General features: G+C 45.5%; 1 protein-coding gene across 4 annotated transcripts in view; it reads right to left on the bottom strand.

Annotated features, from left to right (window-relative positions):
* The window catches only part of ABCA1 (ATP binding cassette subfamily A member 1), a 100,004-nt gene extending 78,671 nt beyond the window's left edge, over positions 1 to 21,333 (bottom strand). For 2 of the 4 annotated variants that reach the window (XM_063321426.1, XM_063321429.1), the window contains exons 1-2: positions 21,019 to 21,333; positions 4,105 to 4,251 (exon numbers count right to left, since the gene is read on the bottom strand). In XM_063321426.1, coding sequence (XP_063177496.1) covers positions 4,105 to 4,170 — 66 coding nt within the window. In that variant the 5' untranslated portion in view covers positions 4,171 to 4,251; positions 21,019 to 21,333. Of the gene's footprint in view, positions 1 to 4,104; positions 4,252 to 11,474; positions 11,573 to 20,577; positions 20,657 to 21,018 lie in introns of those variants that run through there. The other 2 variants (XM_063321427.1, XM_063321428.1) reach the window with 2 other exon arrangements.
* Between the last annotated feature and the right edge of the window lie 803 nt (positions 21,334 to 22,136).

Raw genomic sequence — 22,136 nt, 5'->3', positions numbered from 1 at the left:
TGCATTTAACAGTGGTCTGGATAGAGGGTTCAGAGACGCTCAGAGCTGGCACACCAACAAATTGTCTACTCCTTCCCTTTTCAGGATTCCCTCGCAGGTGTTGCCAGGATGGCATAGCAGGACTTCTCCTCCTTTTGACATAAAGGTGGCTGTGAAACCAAGACAAGCTATCCCTGCACCAGCATCAATGGCCATGCCCTGGCACACACCATAGTCCCCTGCCACCCTGGATGTAGGGAAGGGGCAGGCACCCCGAGTGACTGCCGCTACACACTATTTGGGGAAGAGCAGTGTCAACTGGGCTTGGGGAGGCTTCACAGGGTGACCAAGGTGGCCAGATAGACGCTCGCAGACCTGCAACTGCTATGGAACCAGCAAGAAAATGCTACCCTTGAGATCAAGTCCTAGCTTGCTTGGAGAAATATCAGCCCCAGCCACACCACGCTGGCGTGGACAGTAGTGCCTGAATGGCCCTGCTGTTGAAGGGGGAGCCTGGCCACATGCACACGTAGCTCCTCTTTTGCATGCCTGATTATGGTTAATTACACAATGACGAAAGTTGCTACACATGGGCTGCATGCGTACCACAGTGTGCCTCTGCACACACCCCATGTGTAACTTCGCAGATTGACAGGCTCCGGGAGGAGGGAGAGAGGACGGATACAGCTTGGGCTGACCGAGTTGCACCTTTACAGCTGAAGACTGCTGCACCATGGCAGCCACTGAAATGCTGACAATGGCTGCACCAGAGGCTTGCATGGGGTCAGGCTCAATGTGTCAGCAGCATTCCAATAGAAGGTCTGCGCTCCCTGGCCAGCCTCCTGTGATGTTCAACAAAAACTGAATTCTCTTCCTTTTGCTCCTAAAAGTCAGTAGGTTTCTTCCCCTCCTGCTTCCTGACCTTCCTGTGACAGCGCTTTTCATCCACTGTGACCTTTGCAGAAGATGGCACAGAGATACTAAGGGGGACATGTCTCACTCAGGTTCATAACAAGTAGATACTAAAGAAAAAAAAAAAAAAATCTCAAGTCTCATCACCCACTTCTGTGCTGCAACTACTAGACCAGCCCGGTAAATACTGAAATGAATCTTCAAACCTCCAACTCTGCCACTCCTGCTCCACCTGGAGTTAAAGGAGGAACATCCCATCTGCACACAGCAGGTGAACTCAAGAGGCAGCACTTGGCCAAAAACAAGCTGCTCTAAATTTTACTGAGGCTAGTCCCTGAAGCATGCACAGTTTATACCAGTTGGCTGATGACAAAGGATACCATTAAATATTGAGATCTACACTGTGTCAACAGGAAATCTGTTGAGCAAGAACTAACCAAACTATCACCTAGTCTTACTGTCAACCACCCTCTCCAACCCTTACGGTTCAGTTTCAATGCAAGGAGCTACCAGCAGCTGACCAGTCCCTCCATGCGAGTTTGAGGTGTCTCCTCATACGCAAGACAGCAGGGAGAGAGAAGTGTTTTTACGCAGTGACCCCTGAACATGATTTTTCTTTCCTCCTCTCCCCCTGGTAAACTCCTTCCCCCCTACTCTGGTGCTGTTGGAAGTTACCCAGTACAAAGTAACACTTGAATTGCACATGTCAGGCTGAGCTTTGAACCCAGCTTTCGCAATCCCAAACTCACAGCAGCCAAGGAGAGGGTTCAGTGGGAAGAATCAAACTTTTTCTGGGCTACACCTTCAGTAAGTACAAATGGGATAGTGCCATCACTAGCACACCCCGGTCAAGGACAGTGGTCTCCTAAGAGTAAAGCAAATAGATGAATGACTGTGCAGCTATGATAAGAGCTGAGTGAGAAGAGATGTTCTGCCAGTTTTCTGCCATTTTCTGTTAAGTGGCCTTTCCCCCTCTTGACGTCTTCAGGTAAAGCCCAAATGGGAACCCTTAAAGAGAAAAACCTTGCACGTACAGGAACCCCACAAAAAATAGCGGTCTCCAGCCTTCATTGTGAATTGACTAATAATATCAGCATGGAACAGTGACTACGAGCAGTTTCATACCCTTTGGGATACTTGATGGGAAACTGATACAGAAGCTGCCAGAAGGTACCAAGAAATAGCTGAGCAGATCCAAGGTCATTGCAAAACAAGCATCAAGGTCTGTATCACTGACACACACTTAGCCTACCACATTTCTGTGGCATCACCAAAGGATGCAAATGCACCTCTGCTGCCCAGGAAGCTAGACTACAGCTACCGTGACAGGACAAGCACTCAGACCTCTTCAAGTAACCTTCAAACCTGACGCATTATTTTCTGAAGACCATGACCAAAAAAAAAAAAAAAAAAAAAAAAAAAGCAGCCATCGGCCTCAGTGTGAAACTCTCCTCCTCTGAAATATACTCCTGGCTTAACCAGTTTAAGCATTGCTCCAGAGGATCCATCAATGTCCTAGAGTTCCCCTAGTTGCTACAGGCAGTTTGGGAGAGGTCAAAAGTAAGATCTTCAGTGACAAGAGAGGAAGGGACTGTTTTCAGCTATAAAAGCCTAGGTTATCCAGGCAGTATCTGAGAACTGCTTATCTTTTTAGGAGCTGTAGCCAGTTTTGAGACTACCTTCCCCAGCTCTGTTGCAACATTCTTCTAATTTATCAGGCTATTGACAAGGTGAGGGTGCTGTAATTTATCAGGCTATTGACAAGGTGAGGGTGCTGGCCCATACATCCAGAGAGCAGCCAGCCTCGCTCCTCGCAGCTGACACAGCCCACAGCCTCTCAGCCGGGAACTTCTGTCCTGGGAGACCAAGGCTCCTGGGGTAAGGACAAAAACATGCAGACCACACTGCAATTCCTGCCATCACTGGCAGCTCTGTAACCACAGAGGTATATCGGAAAAGCCAAAGATGCCACAAGTCCCCTTTGTCTGGTTTTATTTAAGAACGGACCAATTCCAGCTCCGAATTCACTGGACGCAAGTCCTATGAAAACAAGCCTCAGACACCTGAGCAAAGACTTCAGAGACTGTCTCCATCTCCAGTGGTGAATATGATAGCCTCCCCTCCCTTGTGACTCTGAGTTTCTAAAACAACCCAGCCCCGACCAGCTGGCAAGAACCCTGACATTTGCAGGGTGCAGAAAAAGCTTATCAGAGAGACCACTTTCCACTCACCACCTCAGTAACTCATGTTCCCTTCACATTCCCTACTCATACCTCCTCAAGGTCAGATATAACAGGACAGATCCTCTGCACAGGCCTGTTGTACAGGACATGTCCTTGTCCAACATGGTTATCCCTTAAATCCCTGGAGGGGAAATAGCACGTTTTCTCTGGCTTTTAGCTGTCTGCAAGAGACACAGCATCCTGTGAAGTCTCGTTAATGCAGAAGAATTTTAAGAACACCACACTGGATTCATGCTTCTATGCTTTAGTCACCACAAGGAGAAACTGTTTTTGCGTATTGTTTATCTGACAGGTACGTTCCCATATTGCTAACAGACGGTGAGGTCAGCCCTTAAACTAATCAGAACGCACCTTGGTAGAAAAACATCAGTTGCTTGGATTTGCCTCCATGCCAAAGTAAGAACATGTCTCATGTCAGCCACTTAATCTATACCTGCTGTTGTAAAGTCACACAACAGACTTGGGTTTCTCTCCCTGATTAAAGAGACTCAAGATGCCCGCTATTGCATCCACCACTTCTGCCATCAGGAAATGGCAGAATTTTGTTGCTGCTGTTGCAGCTTGCAGCATTTGAAAGCTCTTAGACTCAAGCACACATCCCTGCAGCCGTGCGATGCCCCACCTGCAGAGCAGAGAAGGTCATAGCACGGGTTTCCAGTGTACATCTTCCTTGCTGCACACAGCAGTCATGCACTCCCTCTGCCTGGTCTGACATGAGTGCTTCATTACTTTCACACTCTCTCATGCTGGGATTCAGGACAGAAGTCTTGAGCACTTTCAAGTCCTCTGGTTTCTGTTCACCTACAACTCTCTTCAATTTAAAGTAGGACTTTCCAAAGGCAGACCAGTTGCTCTGCCAGGGACCACCAGAGGTAAAACATGAAGACACAGGATGTTTCCCTGTTTTGCTTGAAAAGTAAGCTACAAGGATACAACTTAGACCTCAAAAAACCCTTTGGCTAATACTTACAGTCTGTCTTCTTCTGTAGGTGAAGTTCTTCCATAGCAGCAATCCCAGCTGCGTCCAGAAAGCCATCTTCCTTCAGCAAAGCCTAGGAACTCCCTTCGTGCAGCAGCAGTGGCAGTACACAGCAGAGGTGTCGTGGCTGGGCATTAACTGGGGGTGGGGGGGCAGGGGGAGAGAAAAAAAACAGTTGAAAGACAGAAGCTGTGTGTTAAGGACAGAAAGGGCAACAAGACAGGGGCACGCAGAGGCTGCAGTCCATGACTCCATGTAACCCTACAGCCCCCAACGGCACTCCCCACCGCTGCCTTCTTACTCCATGCACTCCAGCCAAGTCTCATGGGTCTCAGCAAGCTCAGATTTAGACTCAATGTCTCTTACCTCAGAGCTCCAAGGCACAAAAGAATGCAATACCCGCAGGACAACAATTTTCCTTCCTGCCCAAAAATTCCAAGTGCAAGAACAGCCCAGAACAAGGAAAAAAATCATAGGTTTGAAAGACGATTTAGAGACCCCTCTGAATGAGACTGAACTGTACAACTCAACCCTTTAAAAAAAAGAAAACAAAAATATTCTTTCCATGTTTACTTTAAAATGGTGAAAAGCCTGTTGCCAAATTAGGAAAGTCTTTGTTTTGAAGCCCAGTCAACACCACCGCTTGTAGGAGAAAATGCTATGCACTTAACAGTCAAGGGAGAGAAGTCCATTTCCTTGAACTTAAGTCACTAAGAATGACCCTGCGGCTATTCATATTTGGATAAAATGAATGGAAAATTGCTGTTGAGTCAGCATTCAGATCCTGCAACCACCTGGCCTCCAACACTGTTGTGAATTGGGTGTATTCAGGATGCACCTTGTGAGAGCATGAGAAAGTATAAACGGCTAAAAAACATATTCATCTCTTTGGTGGTTATTAATAATTGCACAGTATAGCCTTGTGTACACACAGACTTCCAGGAAGACTCAATCAAATGGAAAGGTGAGCTTATAGCACATTAAACTTCATTAAACTTTTTTCCAGAATTAATTTAGCATAGCTTAATTTACTTTTGAGTTTAAGGCCACTTCAGATTAAGAGTAGTTTCATCCTGAGTCAGCATCCACACAGGAATTTAGTTAATCCACATCAAATTAATTCTGATTTATGTATTTGAATACACTCTGTTGACAGGCTCAGTGTGAACACGACAGCCACCAGCCAATCCAAACACCCAGTGAGAGAACCATTCCCTCCGACATCTGTTAAACTGGGAACACACATGCTTTTGATTCTAGTGTCCCACATACCACTACCCTAGCCCTATGATTCAGAGTTGCATGCCTGATTGCAAACTGCATTGAAAAGGTTCCCAAAATCCATAATTGTGCTAGAAACATAAGACTTTCTCAAGAAATGCTCTGACCAGTCCTACACTAGAGTAAGACTAGATGATAAATGCCAATTCTGGATGTGAGCTTTCAGTTAATGAACACTTGTGGCCTTTAAGTCTCATCCAAAAGTAAATTCCATTATTACAATGACTTGCAGATTAAAAACTTGTCTCTAATAATATAGGTCTGTGTTACAAAAAAGTTTTCCCTAACATGACTAACAAAAACAATTAAACCCATTATACTGAGTTTTACAGATAATTACACTGTAGTATCACAACAGGACAACAGTGCTTCTTAATGCCAGTACAGGGAAGCAAACAACAGATGCCTACAAAACCCTACAAATTGAACCTCGTGTCAGCATGCAGGCAGCTGAGTGTACAGTCAGCATGGGCTCATTAACTGCTGGTAGGTACTGCTGTAATTCACTGACATGACCTCTACAGATGCTCCTTCGCAGAGGGATGCCCAGCTGATCTGACAGGAGAGCCTCCCTCCCCTGCCCAGTGCTTCCTGCTGGTTGGAGCATCCCGACACGAACACGTTCCAGCTGCATGCACATCTGGCTGGTAGACAGTGAATTCCTAGACACAGTCAGAGTGAGGGACTTGACAGATGAACAGCACATCCACAGCGGGAAGAAAACCTGCCCTTTGCAGACAACCTCAGAGGACAAACCCTGGCTGCTGAGGACTGTGCATGCCCATGGACCCGAAGCACACCTTTGCGTACAGGCTTGGATACAGGGGCCTTCGCAGCACCTCCGCTGCCTGTCAGTATGGCACATCTAAAGCTGCAATTAACATGTAACCCAGACATGAAACTAAATAGGGAATATCATCTTTGTACCCCTTCCACTGCCCCGTTTCTGCTCAGGATTCAGTGGATTTGGCAACAACGCTTTTACTTGTCCTACTGAGCAACCTGGATTGCTACTCACATAGTGCACAGGCACTCTGTGACCACTAACTTGATGCAAAAAAAAAAAAAAAAAAAAAAAAAAAAAAAATCTTTCGCAGAACACTAGGAGAACTGCTCTTTTCAAGCATTGTCCTACAAGGGCACTGGTCTGTGGATCACAGACCTACACCACTTGCTTCGCTGGGCTCTTCAGCACACTGCAAAACAAAGACGACCTTATAGTGGCCTTCCAGTATCTGAAGAGGGCCTACAGGAGAGACAAGGAGGGGCTGTTTGCAAGGGCATGTAGCGGTAGGAGGAGGGGCAATGGTTTTAAACTAGAGCAGGGTAGGTTTAGTTTAGACATTAGGAAGAAGTTCTTTACAATGAGGGCGGTGAGACACTGGAACAGGTTGCCCAGAGAGGGGGTGGAGGCCCCATCCCTGGAGACATTCAAGGCCAGGCTTGATGAGGCTCTGAGCAACCTGCTTGAGTTGAAGATGACCCTGCTTTCTGCCGGGAGGTTGGACTGGATGACCTTTAAAGGTCCCTTCCAACCCAATACACTGTATGATAAGCCTTTCTGCCCAAGTCCAATCCTGCAGCCACTGGACAAGTTCAGCATACAGAAGCAGAAGAAGAAAAGGCACTGCACAGCCTTCTACAATCACTGGTAGTTACACAACAGATTTACCTCTAGAAGGGTGTTTACAGTACCCACTCCATATTGCTTCCTCTACAATAATATCAACTCTCTGCAACAAACTACTTTTCAATGCTTTCTGGCAATTACAGCTAAATACCAAAATCCATGAGTATAAAGTGCTACAGGAAGAGCGCACAAAGGATCCCAGGGAGAGCCAAAGAGACATTTGGCGTTCTTACCAATGGAAATACACCCAGCTCCTGTGCCTTAATACCATGCACAGAGGCAGAATAAAATTCAAAGCAGCCTGTGGGATGTTTGAGCTAATCACGGGGTAGCTAGTTTAATCTATGTCAGTCAAAATTCAGACACTGGTCCCTCGTAATTGCAGTCGGTCTGCGGGATCCAGAACACAGAAATACTGCTTTATAGAGGTTGTAGGGTTCACATTGCACTAGCAAACTGTAGTGAGATAACAGGATGAGGGCACATATTTGATCATTTAACACATCTCAGCTGATCAGCAGAAGCCTGTGCAGCCAGGAAAGCTCATCTCTGGCTGTCTGCTTGAATTCCAACTAAACTTTAGCAGGGACAAAGCAAGTGTTCTGGCCTTCAAATAAGGACGGTTTGCCTGGACACAAGCTTGAAATTAAGCAAAAATACTGACTTGTAAGGACTGTGCCTGAAGACTGAGAGACCCGGCCCAGATGCAGGTGTTACCAGCTGAGTCCCAACATTGAACTGGGGGACAGGGCCTAACATTGGGCTAATCGCCAAGAGCACAAAACCTGAACGTGAAGCGTGCCCAGATGTTGCAGCTGTGCCGGGGTGACATACTCTTCAAAGACTTCAAAAGAGATACTCTGCCCCAGTATCTGTAACAGACTGGGTAATACAGGTCTGTTGATGCCTAGAACTGTCTGATTTTGATCCACAGCAGCTGACGTATTTGGTTCACTGCTGATACAAGTTGACTAGGACCACTTGAATTACTAATGCATCAGAAAACACTCTGCAAACTAAGAGTCTCAGAGGAAAATGGGTTAGCACCTTTTCAGATGTTTTTCCAGCTTACAATAGGCAAGAACCGTAAGCCAGAGAGGCAGAAAACTGATAGACCAACACTCCCGCCTCAGTTGGAGCTGAAGTCCACCTGTAACTCCCCTTCAGTCTGCTAAATTCAACATAGCTGGGAAATCCAACTTGCCGTTTAGCACCGCAGTGCCAAAACACACAAATACCAGCTTGTTTCCAACGCAGGCTTTCATGTCTCACTTAAGTAGAACATTGAGCCAACAGTAAGTATCAGTGATCACTCCTGGCACTTACCTGGGACTGTCTAAAGCACCAATACTGCTTCTGTCCAGAATAACAAAAGCTGCATGAATTCATCACCATAGAATAAGTTTTCTGTGATGTAACGTACCACAGCTCTGCTGAAGAGAATGGGGATATATACCTGCCAGTACTGGACCTCTCCTTTTTGAAATGCAATCTCTTGCTTTTATAAAGCACTTACTCCATGGGAAGTAGGAAGAAGTCCCTCAACTGCAACACATGGTGCAACTTAGTTGTGGAGAGGTCTTTGTGTAAGACATCCAATCTTTTCATTGTGTACGATGCAAGTTTTCCAGTAGAGATAGATAGCAATACACATCAATTTTAAGCCTAGAGGCATCACGCTTACTTCTCTTCATCACCCAGAAATCTATTTTTGTCTAGCTATCAGCATTTCTCCACCTCTTCACCAACATATACAAAACAACTGCAAAAACTTAAGACTACATGAGCACACCAGGGGAGACTCATAGTGCCTACGCCTTCAGGGACCTGGCAGCTGTCTAGTAACTCAGAGGCAAATTCAAACTGCCACCTTACCACAAATAAAGGGGCTGTCTGATAACCAAAACAAATAATGCGCATTTGGAATAACATCCTGAATCCAGGCATATGCCCTACGCACACGTAGATAGAGCAATGACCATTCAGTTAACCAGCCAGCCAAGGAAAGTTAAGGATTAAGAAGCCGCTTTGTATTTAGCCAGCAAATAAATGGCGGGGATCCAGTATAGAGAAGTCCCTGCACGCTCTACCAACATGCCACTCAGACTTGTGCACACTTACCATCCTATTTGTCAGGTTTCTCAAGTTTTTCCCAATTCCTGGCAACAAATACACATAAAGAATCAAGTAAAAGACACCCAAATACTTCCCTGTCTCTTCTGATAGATTTCTCCCCCCGTCTCTTCCTAGGTAAAAGCTGACCCTTACCATTATGAAAGTTTAGCTGCAGAATGAGTGGACATGAGAAGATGGGCAGGAGGTGCCAAAGAACCTGGATGTACCTTCTGACCTGGTCAGTGGTTCCTGCTTTGCTCTTAGCAAAGTTCTAACACCAGGTCAGGACCTCCTCTACTTGCCCAGACCAGTAGCCACAGCACCCAACGGCACAATTAGAACACAGGGTCCACATGCATGCCCGGTGGTCTGCCTCCCCCACTGCAGAAGCCCTGCATGGCCTCCAGACCTACAGGGTTGCAATTCCGTTTCAGTACGCAATTCAGAAAATTACTCTTAAGAGAAAGTTAGGCTACAGGGCAACCGCTGAAAATGCTGTCAGTGAAATACACACTTTGACCAACCCTGTCTTTCTAGATCAGTGCTACCCACTACTTGGAAGTAGAATGGCAGTTGAAAACTCCATTAGCTGGTATGCCAAGAGTTTCCAGACCCAATCTGTCTTAAATACAAAGCAATGTATTTTTACAGCTGTAGATTTAAGATGAAAAAAGCTCAAGTGGCAGAGAATCAATTCCCCACCCCCATGCCTAGTGTCTGTACTAAGTAAACACAAAACAGCCTTCAAAAGCAGCTTTCTGCAAACAATGCAGCTGTTTGCTTTCTTTTGGGGGCAAAAAAACCTTTCCCCTAGAGAAGAAATCACTATTTAGTCAGGGAACAAAGTGAACTTATCAAGCCTTATGAGACTGAAACATTTCAGGATTCTGGCAAGAGGCTATGGACCCTCTATGTCTCCAGCAGTGACTTAAACCCAGTCCTGGTCGGCAGAGCTAAAAGCTTTTACTAGTTGATGAAGGTTTAGTGGCCCCCTATGAAATCAGTTAGCAGCCTCTGTCCTGTTCTCTCAGTCAGGTATTCCACATCACAAAAGCTACCACCACTGGCAGCTCTCCACAGACCAAGCAGCCATACAGAGTACCAATCTAGTATCAGAGATGATGCCCTTATGAGGGGAAAAAAGGCATTATTTGCTGAACACAGTACAGGTTTGAGCTACTAAAGCCAATGGTGCTCCTCTCCCACAGGCAGGCACGGTATATGCTTTCTACCTCAGACAAAGAGTTGTACATACGCTTAACTCCAACAGCTCTTGCCTACATATTTATCAAGTTAAACCAGACCCCACTTTGGAAGAAAAGGGACAAATAAAGCACAAACACCAGATTTCAGCAAAAATATATTCCTCTTTGGAAACACTGAGAAATGTCTTACCATTTCATTTCCTTTAGGCAGTGTCCGGCTGCATTTTGTGGAGCAAACAATATCATGAGCCATGTCAACTCTGCAAAGCCCAGATCCAAGGCCAAAGTCCCCCAGTGCTCCATATGCCATCAGCTGACAGCAAGACCCCACGAGGGTTGTGAACACCAAGGCAGGACAGAAGCACCTGCCTCATGAACTGACATTCCAACTCAAAGAAGACAAACCATCAGAGAACTAGTGGCATCTGGGTAACCGAGGTGCTGATTAAGACAAGAGCCGAGAACTGACCCACATCTCCCAAGTCAAGGTCTAACATCTTGGCCACTTCTCTGCAGAGCACCAGGATTTTGCTTCTTCCAGCATAATAGCTACAACCAATAGACTTACTCTTACACAACTACATCCACTTTCTACAACCGATGACTGCTCAAGGCCATAACAAGGTCTCAAGGCACAAATATTCCACAATTCCCAGAAAGCAAAATGCACTCTGCAACTATGCAATTTCAAATGAGGCTAAAGGAGGGGGGAAACAGTATTAATCCCAATTCTGTTGAGATTAGGCTAGATAAAGAGCAGCTGTGGACAAATGCAAGCAATTTTTTATCCTGCTGTCATAGATCTAATTGGAAATAATATCCACAGCAGAAACAGCCAGTGCATAAAGAATCAGAAGAAATGTCCATTCTGTGATCAAAACAACTCGAACAAAGCCTGCAAAACCCATAGGTGCAGATCTGAGATACCAATCTCTAAAACTTTCAAGTCAAAAAACATATGACATCTACTGGAGCTCTAGGAAACGGGAAACTGCCACCCAAACAACGATAATTTTATAGGAATAACAGTATTGATCTTTTAAAGTAATCTTTTAACCCAAAGAGCCTTAAGTAATTTATAAAAGAGTGCCGTGAAAACTGTCAGCAGCACAAGAGTTTGAACAACTCACCCGAGGCCACAAGCCAAGCAACGGCTGAGATGAGAATATAACCACCAGATCCCACACGTCTGCCTCCTGGTTTAAGCACTGCTAGGCTCTGTAGCAATCACAGGCAATGCAGGATCAGCAGTGGGGGTGTGAGCTTTGACCCCGCAGCCTGCTGCCTGGGACACAGTATCGTTATCAGTGGAGCCACAGAGACACTGAAAGCATGTCTTTCATAACCTCCCCACAGGGGACGTTTCTCTCCCATTTGCCAAATGAATATCGGACACCAAGTCTCCTATGCCATCTAAAAAGTCATTCAGTGAGAAGTGCTTTCCTCTCCAAAACCATCCAGGTCATGTCACAGGGTTTACATTGACTCCTTGTTGCTAACAATGTTACTGGAGAGCTCCTGGGTCATCAGGCACAAATTTTATTAGGACCACAAACAACAATATTTGGGTGGCAATTCTTGGCAAGACTCTCTACTAGTTTACATCACTTTACACACACTGATTACCTGGACTTAGGCTAGGTAGTAAACAGGTTCTGGCCTTGTTCTCCAGCTCCTATTAATACTAGTAACTAGAACATTGCTTTCAACATGGCCATCCACGGCCCTCTAAATAGCAATCATTCATATGACAGACACTTTATGATCCACCTTCATGATAATCCACAACCAGTTTAACTAATTTTCCCTCCTTGACGAGCATGTCAAATTCTGTAAAACTAATATTAAAGGATAGTGCTAAAACATCAGAAATCGGAAGAAACAGTCTCATGGAATCCCTCTAGCAATCCGCCACCTCTCACCCAGACAAAACTGAGACAACACAGCATCTCACTCATCCACAGGATCCTTAAGGCAGCACACACAACAGCTACAAAACAATAAATAAATGACTTCCCTTTGTTATCTAAGGGAGCCCAGCCTCACAGAAGACTGGAGACAACCAGGGGAAAAGGACTCCTTCTCACACAGGCTGACAATAAAACTTATTCACAACCTGCTTTAACTGCTGCTATTAAAACAACTAGTGACATAACCTGAGCCCAATACCAAGCTCTGCTTACTGCACTAGAGAAGAGAGCCTGGATCTTGGTCTGGCAAGAGTTGGAACTAATATAATGTCATGTTAGGGGCGGAAAACTGGCTTCCCAACTATTTAGGCTAAATGGCAAGAGGTTTCTAAAAGGTATTTAGCCTTGGCGCTAGGACTGAGCAAGTGGATTTTTCAAGACTCTGTACATTATGTGCTGAGCCTTTCTGAATGCTGCACTAGGAACACCTGAGTGGATGGTCATTTTGAAAGACCTGGCCCAGAATTAACAAAATGAGCACTGAAATTCCTGGCCCTAAACTCTTCAGAGTATCCGTCTTCCTTCTTCTGTCAAAGCCAAACTCTTAAGACATGCGTCTGGGCCACAGGTGGGCCCATCCCTACCAAACAGAAATAAGCCATAAGGGAACATTTCCCAAGGAGTCAAGCACTAAGTACTCCGTAATATAAGTAGGACTACATTTTCCAAAGTCCTCAGTGCCTCCTCAGACATTTACACAAAGCCACATTTTCAGAAATAGTTGGTGTCTTATAAGCTTCCCTTGTGACACAACTTGCCAAGCTGTTTTGAAAACCTGTCCCAGGTCACAGGGAACCAATGTCTATCTATCAGAATGACCACAACAACTGGTTCCGATTACCTCTAGCATGCTCAAAAGGCTTGTTGGTGAAAACAAGTGCAGCTCCAGTGCAATGGAAGATGTCAAGCTTGCATGCACCACAGCTGGACCCAAAGAAAAGGACACGCAAGAGACTGTGGCATGCACTTCGGCAAGAGGAATTGCTTAAATGTCAAGTATAATACTCAATACGAAACACAGTCAACTCTTTTATAAAAAAAAAAAACAAAACCAGCTTCTACTGGAAGGTTGTGAAATACATGAAGCCTTTCAACTTTCAACATTACACTGAACGTCCCCTACTTTCCCCATACGAAAAAAAAAGCCAAATTCTATTCCACCCAGGCAAAAACAAACAGAAAAGCTGATTTGCTTTATCACGGCCAATGTCCAAAAATCCATAGTCCATATTAGCGCATTTTTTTTTTTTTGGCTCTCAAAGAATGAGCTCCTCTCTAGTAGAATCTAGAAATAATAGAACATCCTGCTAAAATAATAATTGCGACATTTGAGCTCAATTCATGCCATTAAGCTTTGATCTCTGCGCAAGTATAAGTATCATCAGTACACAGCCTGCAAAAAGCTGTGTTACACAGCCTCAGTCACTTTTTCCAGCTGATGACGCATCCTGTTTAAGGACATTATCTTTGCCACTAGGAAAAAGGGTGAAGCATTTCACATTGCAAAAGGTACTTTTCTGCTTGGCAGCAATGTCCAGGGGGAGAAGGAAGACAGAGGTCCCCCAAGAAAGCCATCAGCCTCATCAACTTTCAGGAAAACAAATGAACAAGCTCAGAGAGCGTTAGGACAGAAAACTTTTGACCACCACCTGTTCCACAGCACACCCTGGCCATTGAATCACTTCAGCTGAAGTAGCCATAGATCTGGTTTAACAAAGTGTAACGCTGACAGGTGATCCATGATCCTACTGCAGAGTGGCTGGAGCATCACTGGCATTCTTGTACCTTCTATTCAGCAAAGTTACCAAACCCTGCAGCTTTGCCATCACATTCATAGGGATTCTTTCGGAAAAGAGTGTCTTCTCCTACATCTTGTTTTTGTACCTTGCTCTTCATCTTGGGAGAAGACAAGGACACAAACTGCGCCCAGTGCAAGATTAAACTGCAGTTTGAGGTGTATGCCTGACCTGTAACATCAAAAGAAACTTTACTGTTATTTTCCTCTTCATCTTTGCCATCTGGGACCATCCTGCCATAAAACAGCGCGTGTTCAGTAACAGAGCAGAACACAACACGCTCATACTGTAGAAAACATCCCAGTGGTGCCTTTGAGATTCACCAGCATAAAGAATAAGCTGTTAAACTTGATATCTACACAACTGCACGGATATCTGTGGCATAGGTATAAGTAACAGCAGATGAAACAAACATACCCCTGAACTACACAGAAAATTATCAGCCAAGAAAAAGCCTCTAGCACAATGGAAGGAAATGACATCGTCAAAAAAAGCAATAAACTGGCAAAAGCAGTACCTAGCAGCCACTGTCAGCTTGAGAAGAGCTTGATCCTTTAAAGCCAACAACAGACCGGGCCACAAGACTTTGGCTGCCACGTGGCTACCACCTAACTGTATGTATTTGGAAGCTAGTAATTCACTAAAGTGATAAACAGATCTCCAAGTACTTTTGAAAGCAGGGAGCGTCAGCTATGAAGAGGACTGAATTTCTGATCAATCTTGGCAACTAGTACAGACTTCGATAACCACTTATCTCTAAAGCTATTCATAGAAGAATATGAAAATAATTGGCAGACATGATAAGAAGCCCACGTGCCTGCTGTGGCAGGTGTGGCACAGGGCAGCACACTGGGAGCACCGCCAGAAAGTGTGTGCCAATCTTCCCTGTTTTGCCTGATCCACAGAGGAAACAGTTCACGTTCTTTAGCTCCAGTTGTACAACCCATACAACTGATGAAGCTCCAATCCTTAGGGTCAGCGTAACAGTTAAGACATGCAAAGCGGGCTAACATATGTCTATTTTAACATCATGCACAGGCAGACGTCAGAGGGAAGGCAGACAGCATTTGTTCATGTCCTAAGCTACATCTCACAATGCAGAACAATTCAGGACAGTGATCCATTAGTTTGCTCCAACAGTTTCAAGAGACCATGCACAAGAGTAGAAGAGCTGTGGTCTACTCAATTTCAACCAAATTACTCAGAACAGAAAACACTTCAGGTAATCACACAGAAGTGGCATGACATGCCAAAAGGAAAAGCAATACATTTGCAAAAGTTCTGCAAGTTTTTAATGTATACAGCATCTAAACCACACTCTTTTTTTGTTGTTGTTGAGCTTAAGATATCCTTATTGGTGCTGAGAAAGCTCCACTGAAGTCAGAGCATACTTCCACAGACAGCACAGTAGGACTGTAATTATGTCTGCTTTTATAGATAAACATAATTGGGAAGACAGATGTAGCGGTGTGAAATATTAAAAGCAAGTCACAAGAACTGGGAGTGAAGCCCTGGAAGATACGGCAATTAATAGAACAAAAAAATAACCTGGGAAAAAAGATCTGAAGAAGTCTGAAAACAGACTGTGTACAGGTGATGGTATCAGTTTGCAAGGCCAGACCTCTCCAAAGACAGTAGAAAAACTCGTATTGCTTACTTTAGGATGAATATTTAAATATAGATTTGAGAGAGCTGGGAAAAAAATAAAGCAGTTAGAATTGCTACTCTGATTTAAGAGAGAATAATTAAGATATCTAAAATACTTTAAAACAAAGAAATCAGATAAAAAGCAGATTGCCCATTGGTACAACAAAAATACTAATGCAGGATCAATTTAGTTTATTAAATAGGAACATTTCATTTAGGGGAGGAGTGGATTTTGAACTTTGACTCCTGTACTGCTACCAGAATGAAACGTCCGTGTGTCTGCGCTCAGTAACAGTTGGTGCTGCTTTATTGTTTAGATGAGGAGAGGTTTGGGTTTTTTTTAATCCATTCAAATTTGGTCCTAAATCTGCTTTTATCAACAGCCATAGCCAAACTCTTGTTATGGCAGCATAATTACAATACGGGGAAAAGGAAAAAAGCCATTAATAGATCCCTTAGAGTATCAATATATTCCCCATGAGTACGGCTCTCAGACAAAAGAACATGTATGATAATTTGCTTGTTTCTTTTGAAGGCACAAAAATTCACCTGGAAAAGCAGCCACTACCTCTGAAAAGCTGTGACTTAAACCCGGGTTGCTGGCACTAACAACACAGCCTACAGTCTTTATTTAGAAAGATGTGTTACTTGCTTCAGATGAGAAAAAAAAACACACTTTCACTTCTGCCAGAGAGCACAAACTTTTGTCATGTCATTGTTGTAACAATGGTGAATGCAGGTAAGAGGAAAACAGGGGCAAGTTATCACAGGAAAGATGGGCACAGGTGCTGGGAAGCAAGTTCTCCTGGTCCCTAGTCCTGCTCTCGTTACCTACACCACCACTGCTGCTGCTCTGAGACCTTCCACAGGACTTAATTTTGGCTTTTACTAAGCTAACAACCAAGAATGCTAATATCAGTTGCATGGTTTGCTTGCCTGCTCCCGGTAACAACCATTCACTCGGAAATGGGCTAGTAAAACTGCAAATTGTTTCAGGGAGCCAAGCAAGTAGGGTGGTAACAGGTTTTGGCCACCTCTATCTTCCACCCAGCCCTGCCTGCTATTTGCTAAAAAGGAAACCAGACCTCCAGAATGATCTCTGAACTGCGTGGTCAGAGGCTCTGACTTTGTTTGTTCTTTCCCAGAGCATGACCTTCCTATCTAGCCCAAACCAGAACAGTCTTGGAAAAGCGCGTTTGCTCTCCTTTTTCTGTCTTACACCAATTGTTCCCTAACAAAGTTAGCATAATGCAAACCGATCTCATTGCATTAGACAGAGCTCTGCTAAGCAACACTCCTCCAGAAAATAACAGAAGAGGAAAAAGGTCAGCTTGTATGTGGATATTTACACCATTTAAACTGATGTGCATTCTTATTATTTATGATCAAGCTTTTTCACTAATAACCCAATGAATAAAGATCTGAATGCTCCCATTTTTCCTTACAGTGTTAGCCTGTTGTGTCAGGAAAGCTGCATCAACAGTTTTTCATCCTACTCTGTCTCACTCTCGGTCCTTGAGGATAGCTCATGTGGTTTCCCCCCCCCCAATGACAAATGCTAAAAGAAACAGGACTAATTTTGCTGCCACCTATTTTAAAGAAACAGACCAAAAAAAAAGTAGAGAATGGGGTACTCCAGTCAGTAGTCCAATCATGGTATTCTTCTGAGTTGCTCTGTATGACTTTTGTACGACCAATAGAAATATAAGACATGTAGCTACAGAATATGAAATATTTTAACTTTTTTGTTGTGATCATCTTTTGAACACTGTAAGTAGTGTTTTTTTTAACCTATACTCTTAATATCAGTAACCGCAGATGTGTGCGCTCATTAACTACACAGAAAACTTCCAAGTACTCAAGACTCAAATCCTCAGCTGGCATAAATATGAGGGAATCTCAGAGAGACCGAATTTCTACCACGTCAGACCTGGGGGAAGAGGGCAGAGTCCCTAGCCGCCTCAGATGAACAAGGAAAATGTCATATGTATAAAATACATTTTACTAAACAGTAGGTCCCTGACTCTAGCCCCTCTCACAGCAGAAGTCATCAAGAATCACCAGCCTAACAGAAACACACCAGTGTTTGGTCAGCCATGGCCTCCAGACTTATTTCAGGATTTGGTGTGTTGCTCAGCCTAAGAGGTCTACATGGACACCAAGGGTGCTTGCTCCAAGGTTACTTAAACAAAGCGGTAGCTGGTTCCCTTTCTGCTCCACTCCTGTCATCATCTTTGTGCTGGCACCAGTGCTCACAAAGCCATGTGGAGACGGTGAACACAGGACTCAGGGGAAAAAAGGAAACAGAAACAATCACCAAGCAAAAAGACGAGAGCCTGTTCTCAGTTACTCACCCTGGGTTGGTGAACTCCAGTGCCAGCACGGAGGATGAAATGGCCAGGGAGAGAAAAGAGAACAGCCAGTTGGGGTAAAATGCAGAAGGTCCTTTACTAGCTCACTACCAACCTTCAATTATGCTGGATTAAAGTTCTGCAGAAACCACACCCTAAGAAATACTGTGCCTGCATGGTGCAACGCATGTGATAAACACCAGCAGCGCTGATGGCATCTGGCCACAGATGGATGAGTTCAGTACTGATCCTCCTCTTGCTCTGTCTTTGTGGGTATAACTCTGCCAGGTGAGCTCACTGGCGAGACGACAGGCTCGCAGAGATGAAGGCAAGGGAAGACTTGCTTTCCGAATTGTGTATATCACACCCGATTAACACATGGGAATGCTCCAGCCCAGAATTTGCACAGGAGGTCCACAGACACTTTCCTCACGTCACTGAGGCTTATTCCTGAATCACAGCACACTGTTTTATCTTTGCACTGCCAGCGGGAAGTTCAGCCTAAGGAATGCTGGAGAAAAGGTTACTCCTTGAACAAAGGCCAAAATAACTGTACTGTTTTGGATGGGTTTTCTGGGGGGATTGGGTTTTTTGGGGGGATTGGGTTTTTTGGTGCTTTCTTTTGTTGTTTTTGTGTTTTTTTTTTTTAATCTTATGGCATTTTGTCTTCTGTAGTTCAGTGTTTCACCAGGAGCCACTCTTTATATACACCATGATGGCACACGTTGAATTTGATGCTGGATCAAGTCTCTGCTCCCACCAACAGCATTGAGCTACACTTGTTTTTGAAAACAAATTCAGCGTTACAAGAAAGGTTTGCCAGCAGCTGCCCGCGGCAAACTGATTGATAAACATGCCTCAATCTCACTGGGTGAAGAGACCACTGAGAAACTTTCAACATACCTGCTTGCACTGCTATGCAGCTATATTCACAGGAAATTCGGAACTGATACCCAAAAGATTACCATGACTCCTACAAATGCCAAAACGTTACATATAGCTGCACCCAAGGTGTTAGTTTCACATAAATATCATATGGCTAAGTACTTCAGCAGCAACTTCTCAGGGGAAAGTTACCGTGAACAGTTGGAGCTAGCTGCTTGATTATTACACTCCAATGCTAGATGGCAGCAATAACAATCTCTTGCAACCCAGAGGCCAGCAGGTATCTCCTCAGAACACCTACAGTGAGGCTTAAAAAAACAATTTTTTTTTAAAGACAGGCATTCTCAACTTCAAAAGTTCAACTTAATTTCTACCATACAGCTCTTGTGTTCCATGCTACCAAACTTTTATCCACATTTTAAGAGTGGATTTCTAATTCTGACCATAATCAGCCCTACCAAATTACAATTACATGAGAAACAAGGTGCTCCATGTCATGACTAAAGGCATCAGACTCCTGCCCTTACTTGTCCAAACCTTACCAGATACAGACTATATCACACCACTCTTACATAACTTAAAGTTTAAATTGGCACAATGGATTGTGAAGACCCACCAACAGCATTTGTATCTGTGATATCAGTAACACACCGCAGAGTCCCAGGTAGTACCCATTTAGTTTAATAGCCTACAGGGGCATCATAGAATCACGTGCTAATCTGTATTACGGGAAAGTCTCGGCACATATTGCCATTCCCACTTGTCAGGAAGGCAAGCTGTGCCACAAGGGCCAAACACAAAAAGCATTTGCACGGAATATTTACTACCATGACGCCCTTTCAAAACTGAGCAAGACTGATGCATTACAAAAGCCTTTCGACTGCAAGCTTGGCCATCTGTTATTAATGGAACATCCCCAGGACGTGGCTGCTCTCTGCAGTACAAGCACCAACTCATTTTCGAAGGCACCTCCAAAATGAATTTTAATGTGTTAGTCCGTGTTAGTAATTTTCACGAAAGTCCAACTCATCCATAGGCTTCAGTTTAGCACATGTTTACATCCCTCTGGCTTCAGTAAGGTCTACTCCAACACACTAAAGATCAACTTTGATCCTCCAAGTTAGTTATTTGTACAACCTTAAAATCTCCAAAGCCAACAGCCAGGAGGAAGGGGGCGTAGGGGAGGGTGGGGGGAACTCCTGGTTTATGTTTAAAACAGGCAAAAATACTGTTTAATACCAACTTTTAATTTAGAATTGGAGGATCTTTCCCAATACATTTTAACCATCTGGGCAGTCGTGCACGTCCAGAAGTAAGCAGCAGTATTTTGTAACAGGCTGATGATAGGTTGTAATGTAGCAGTCCGGACTTAACAACAGTCTGGCACGCAGAAGCAGGATTTTTTGCGTGCAACTGAACCTCCTGCCCATCACAGGAGCAGCCGGGATCGATCTTTTTATTTTTACACTCCTCCTCAGCCCAAGGCCCTCCCCCGCGTCCCCTCCCCTGTGCCCCCACGACTCTATAGCAGTCGGAGCAGGAGTGAAGGGAATAAAAACCCTCCCGTTATCTACTAGCACCCACCAGGGCTGTCAGAGGCGGCGGTAAGGTCAGCCACCCTACGCGAGCGCTGCCAAGTCGGAGTCGCCTCGCTCAGGATAAGCTAAAATAAAATAATTAACAACAACAACAAAAAAAATAAGCACACACACACACAAACCCACCCCCCCCCCCAACACTATTAGCCCTTCCACGATCCCCCCGCTACCCCGTAAGCCATCCTCCGAGACACGCTCCTGACACACTGGGCACAGCGAGCGGCACCACGCCGGGAAACAAAACAAATCAAATCAAAAAACAGGAAAAAAAAAACCCCAAAACTATAAACACACTTATTTGCCTTCCCCCCCCCCGCCCACCCCAATAACACACCGCAGCGGCGCCCGCCCCGGGCGGAGCGGGGACAAGCGGGGAAGCCTCCCCCGACAGCTGCCCGCGGCGCCTCCCCCCCACCGCCGCCCCTACCTGCGCGGCCGGCAGCCGCCGTGGGTCCCGCGGGGAGCCCAGCCGAGCCCGGCCCCTGCTCCTCCGCTCCGCTGCGGGCTCTCCTCGCCCCTCGCTCCTCCGCTCCTCTCCCAGCCCCGGCGCCGGCCCCGCTACCGCCGCCCGCGCCCCGCAGCGCCTCTTATAGGGCGGCGCGGAGCTGCCCGCGGCGGGGCCGCCCGCCCTTCGCACGGACGGGCCGCCCAGGAGCCTTCTTCCCCCCTTCCCCTTCCCTCTGGCGTCCTCTCTCCTTTTCGTCTTCTCTTCTTCCTCGTTCCCTTTTTCTTTTGCCTTTCTCCTTTTCTCTTCTCCCCCTCTTTTTTTTGTTTTCCCTCCGCAGCGGCTGCTGTTTGGGGGGGGGTGGGCGGGGACGCAGCGACTCGAATGTGGGCGTGCACGTTGCAACCCAAAACAAGCTCCGTATGTCGCCCTCGGCCTTTCCCTTCCCCCCCCGCCACGGCGGGACACGGGTGGCGTGGGCTTCACTGCCTTCCTTTTTGCGGGGCTCCGCGCTCCCCGGTGCGTGAGGAGCATCCCAGCCCCTCGCATCTTCCCCGGCCCGTCCCTTCCTGGGGACCGCGGGCAGAAAGAGCCGAAGCCCGGGGCACTGAGTCACCTGCGAGGCCACCGCGCTCCCACCGCCCGCAGCTCCGCGCCTGCTCCGCTCCCTGCGATCTCCGGGGCTGAGCCGGGACAAGCTGGGCACAGATACAACCTCAGCTGTCCAGCTGCGGAGCGTACCGGGAGCGCTGGCCCAGCAGGAGTCAAATCAATAACACCCAACTTCAACGGCACCGGAATTTGTCCTCTGTGTCACTTATGGGAAGGAAAAGGCAAGGAACCGTGAAAGCTAATGCTCTGATGCTTACCATAAATAAGGATGAATTCAGTTGAGTCAGTTCTTGAAGAAACTGACAACCTTTCAGGAACTTTAAAAAAACAAACCCTCAATTTATTTTTAAAGGTTCACAGTGACCAACCTGACTTGCTCCAAACACAAAATCCATAAATGATGGCATGTTTTAGCTACCTGAGAAATGGCCTGTGTTATTGATCTTAGCAATTATTAAATTCCCAGATGGCTGAGGGTGTCACAGTTC

This window comes from Chroicocephalus ridibundus, chromosome Z (assembly GCF_963924245.1).
Source record: "Chroicocephalus ridibundus chromosome Z, bChrRid1.1, whole genome shotgun sequence".
Lineage (NCBI taxonomy): Eukaryota > Metazoa > Chordata > Aves > Charadriiformes > Laridae > Chroicocephalus > Chroicocephalus ridibundus.
The sequence above is the reverse complement of the archived record's forward strand: the minus strand, read 5'-3'. Positions and strand labels throughout refer to the sequence as shown.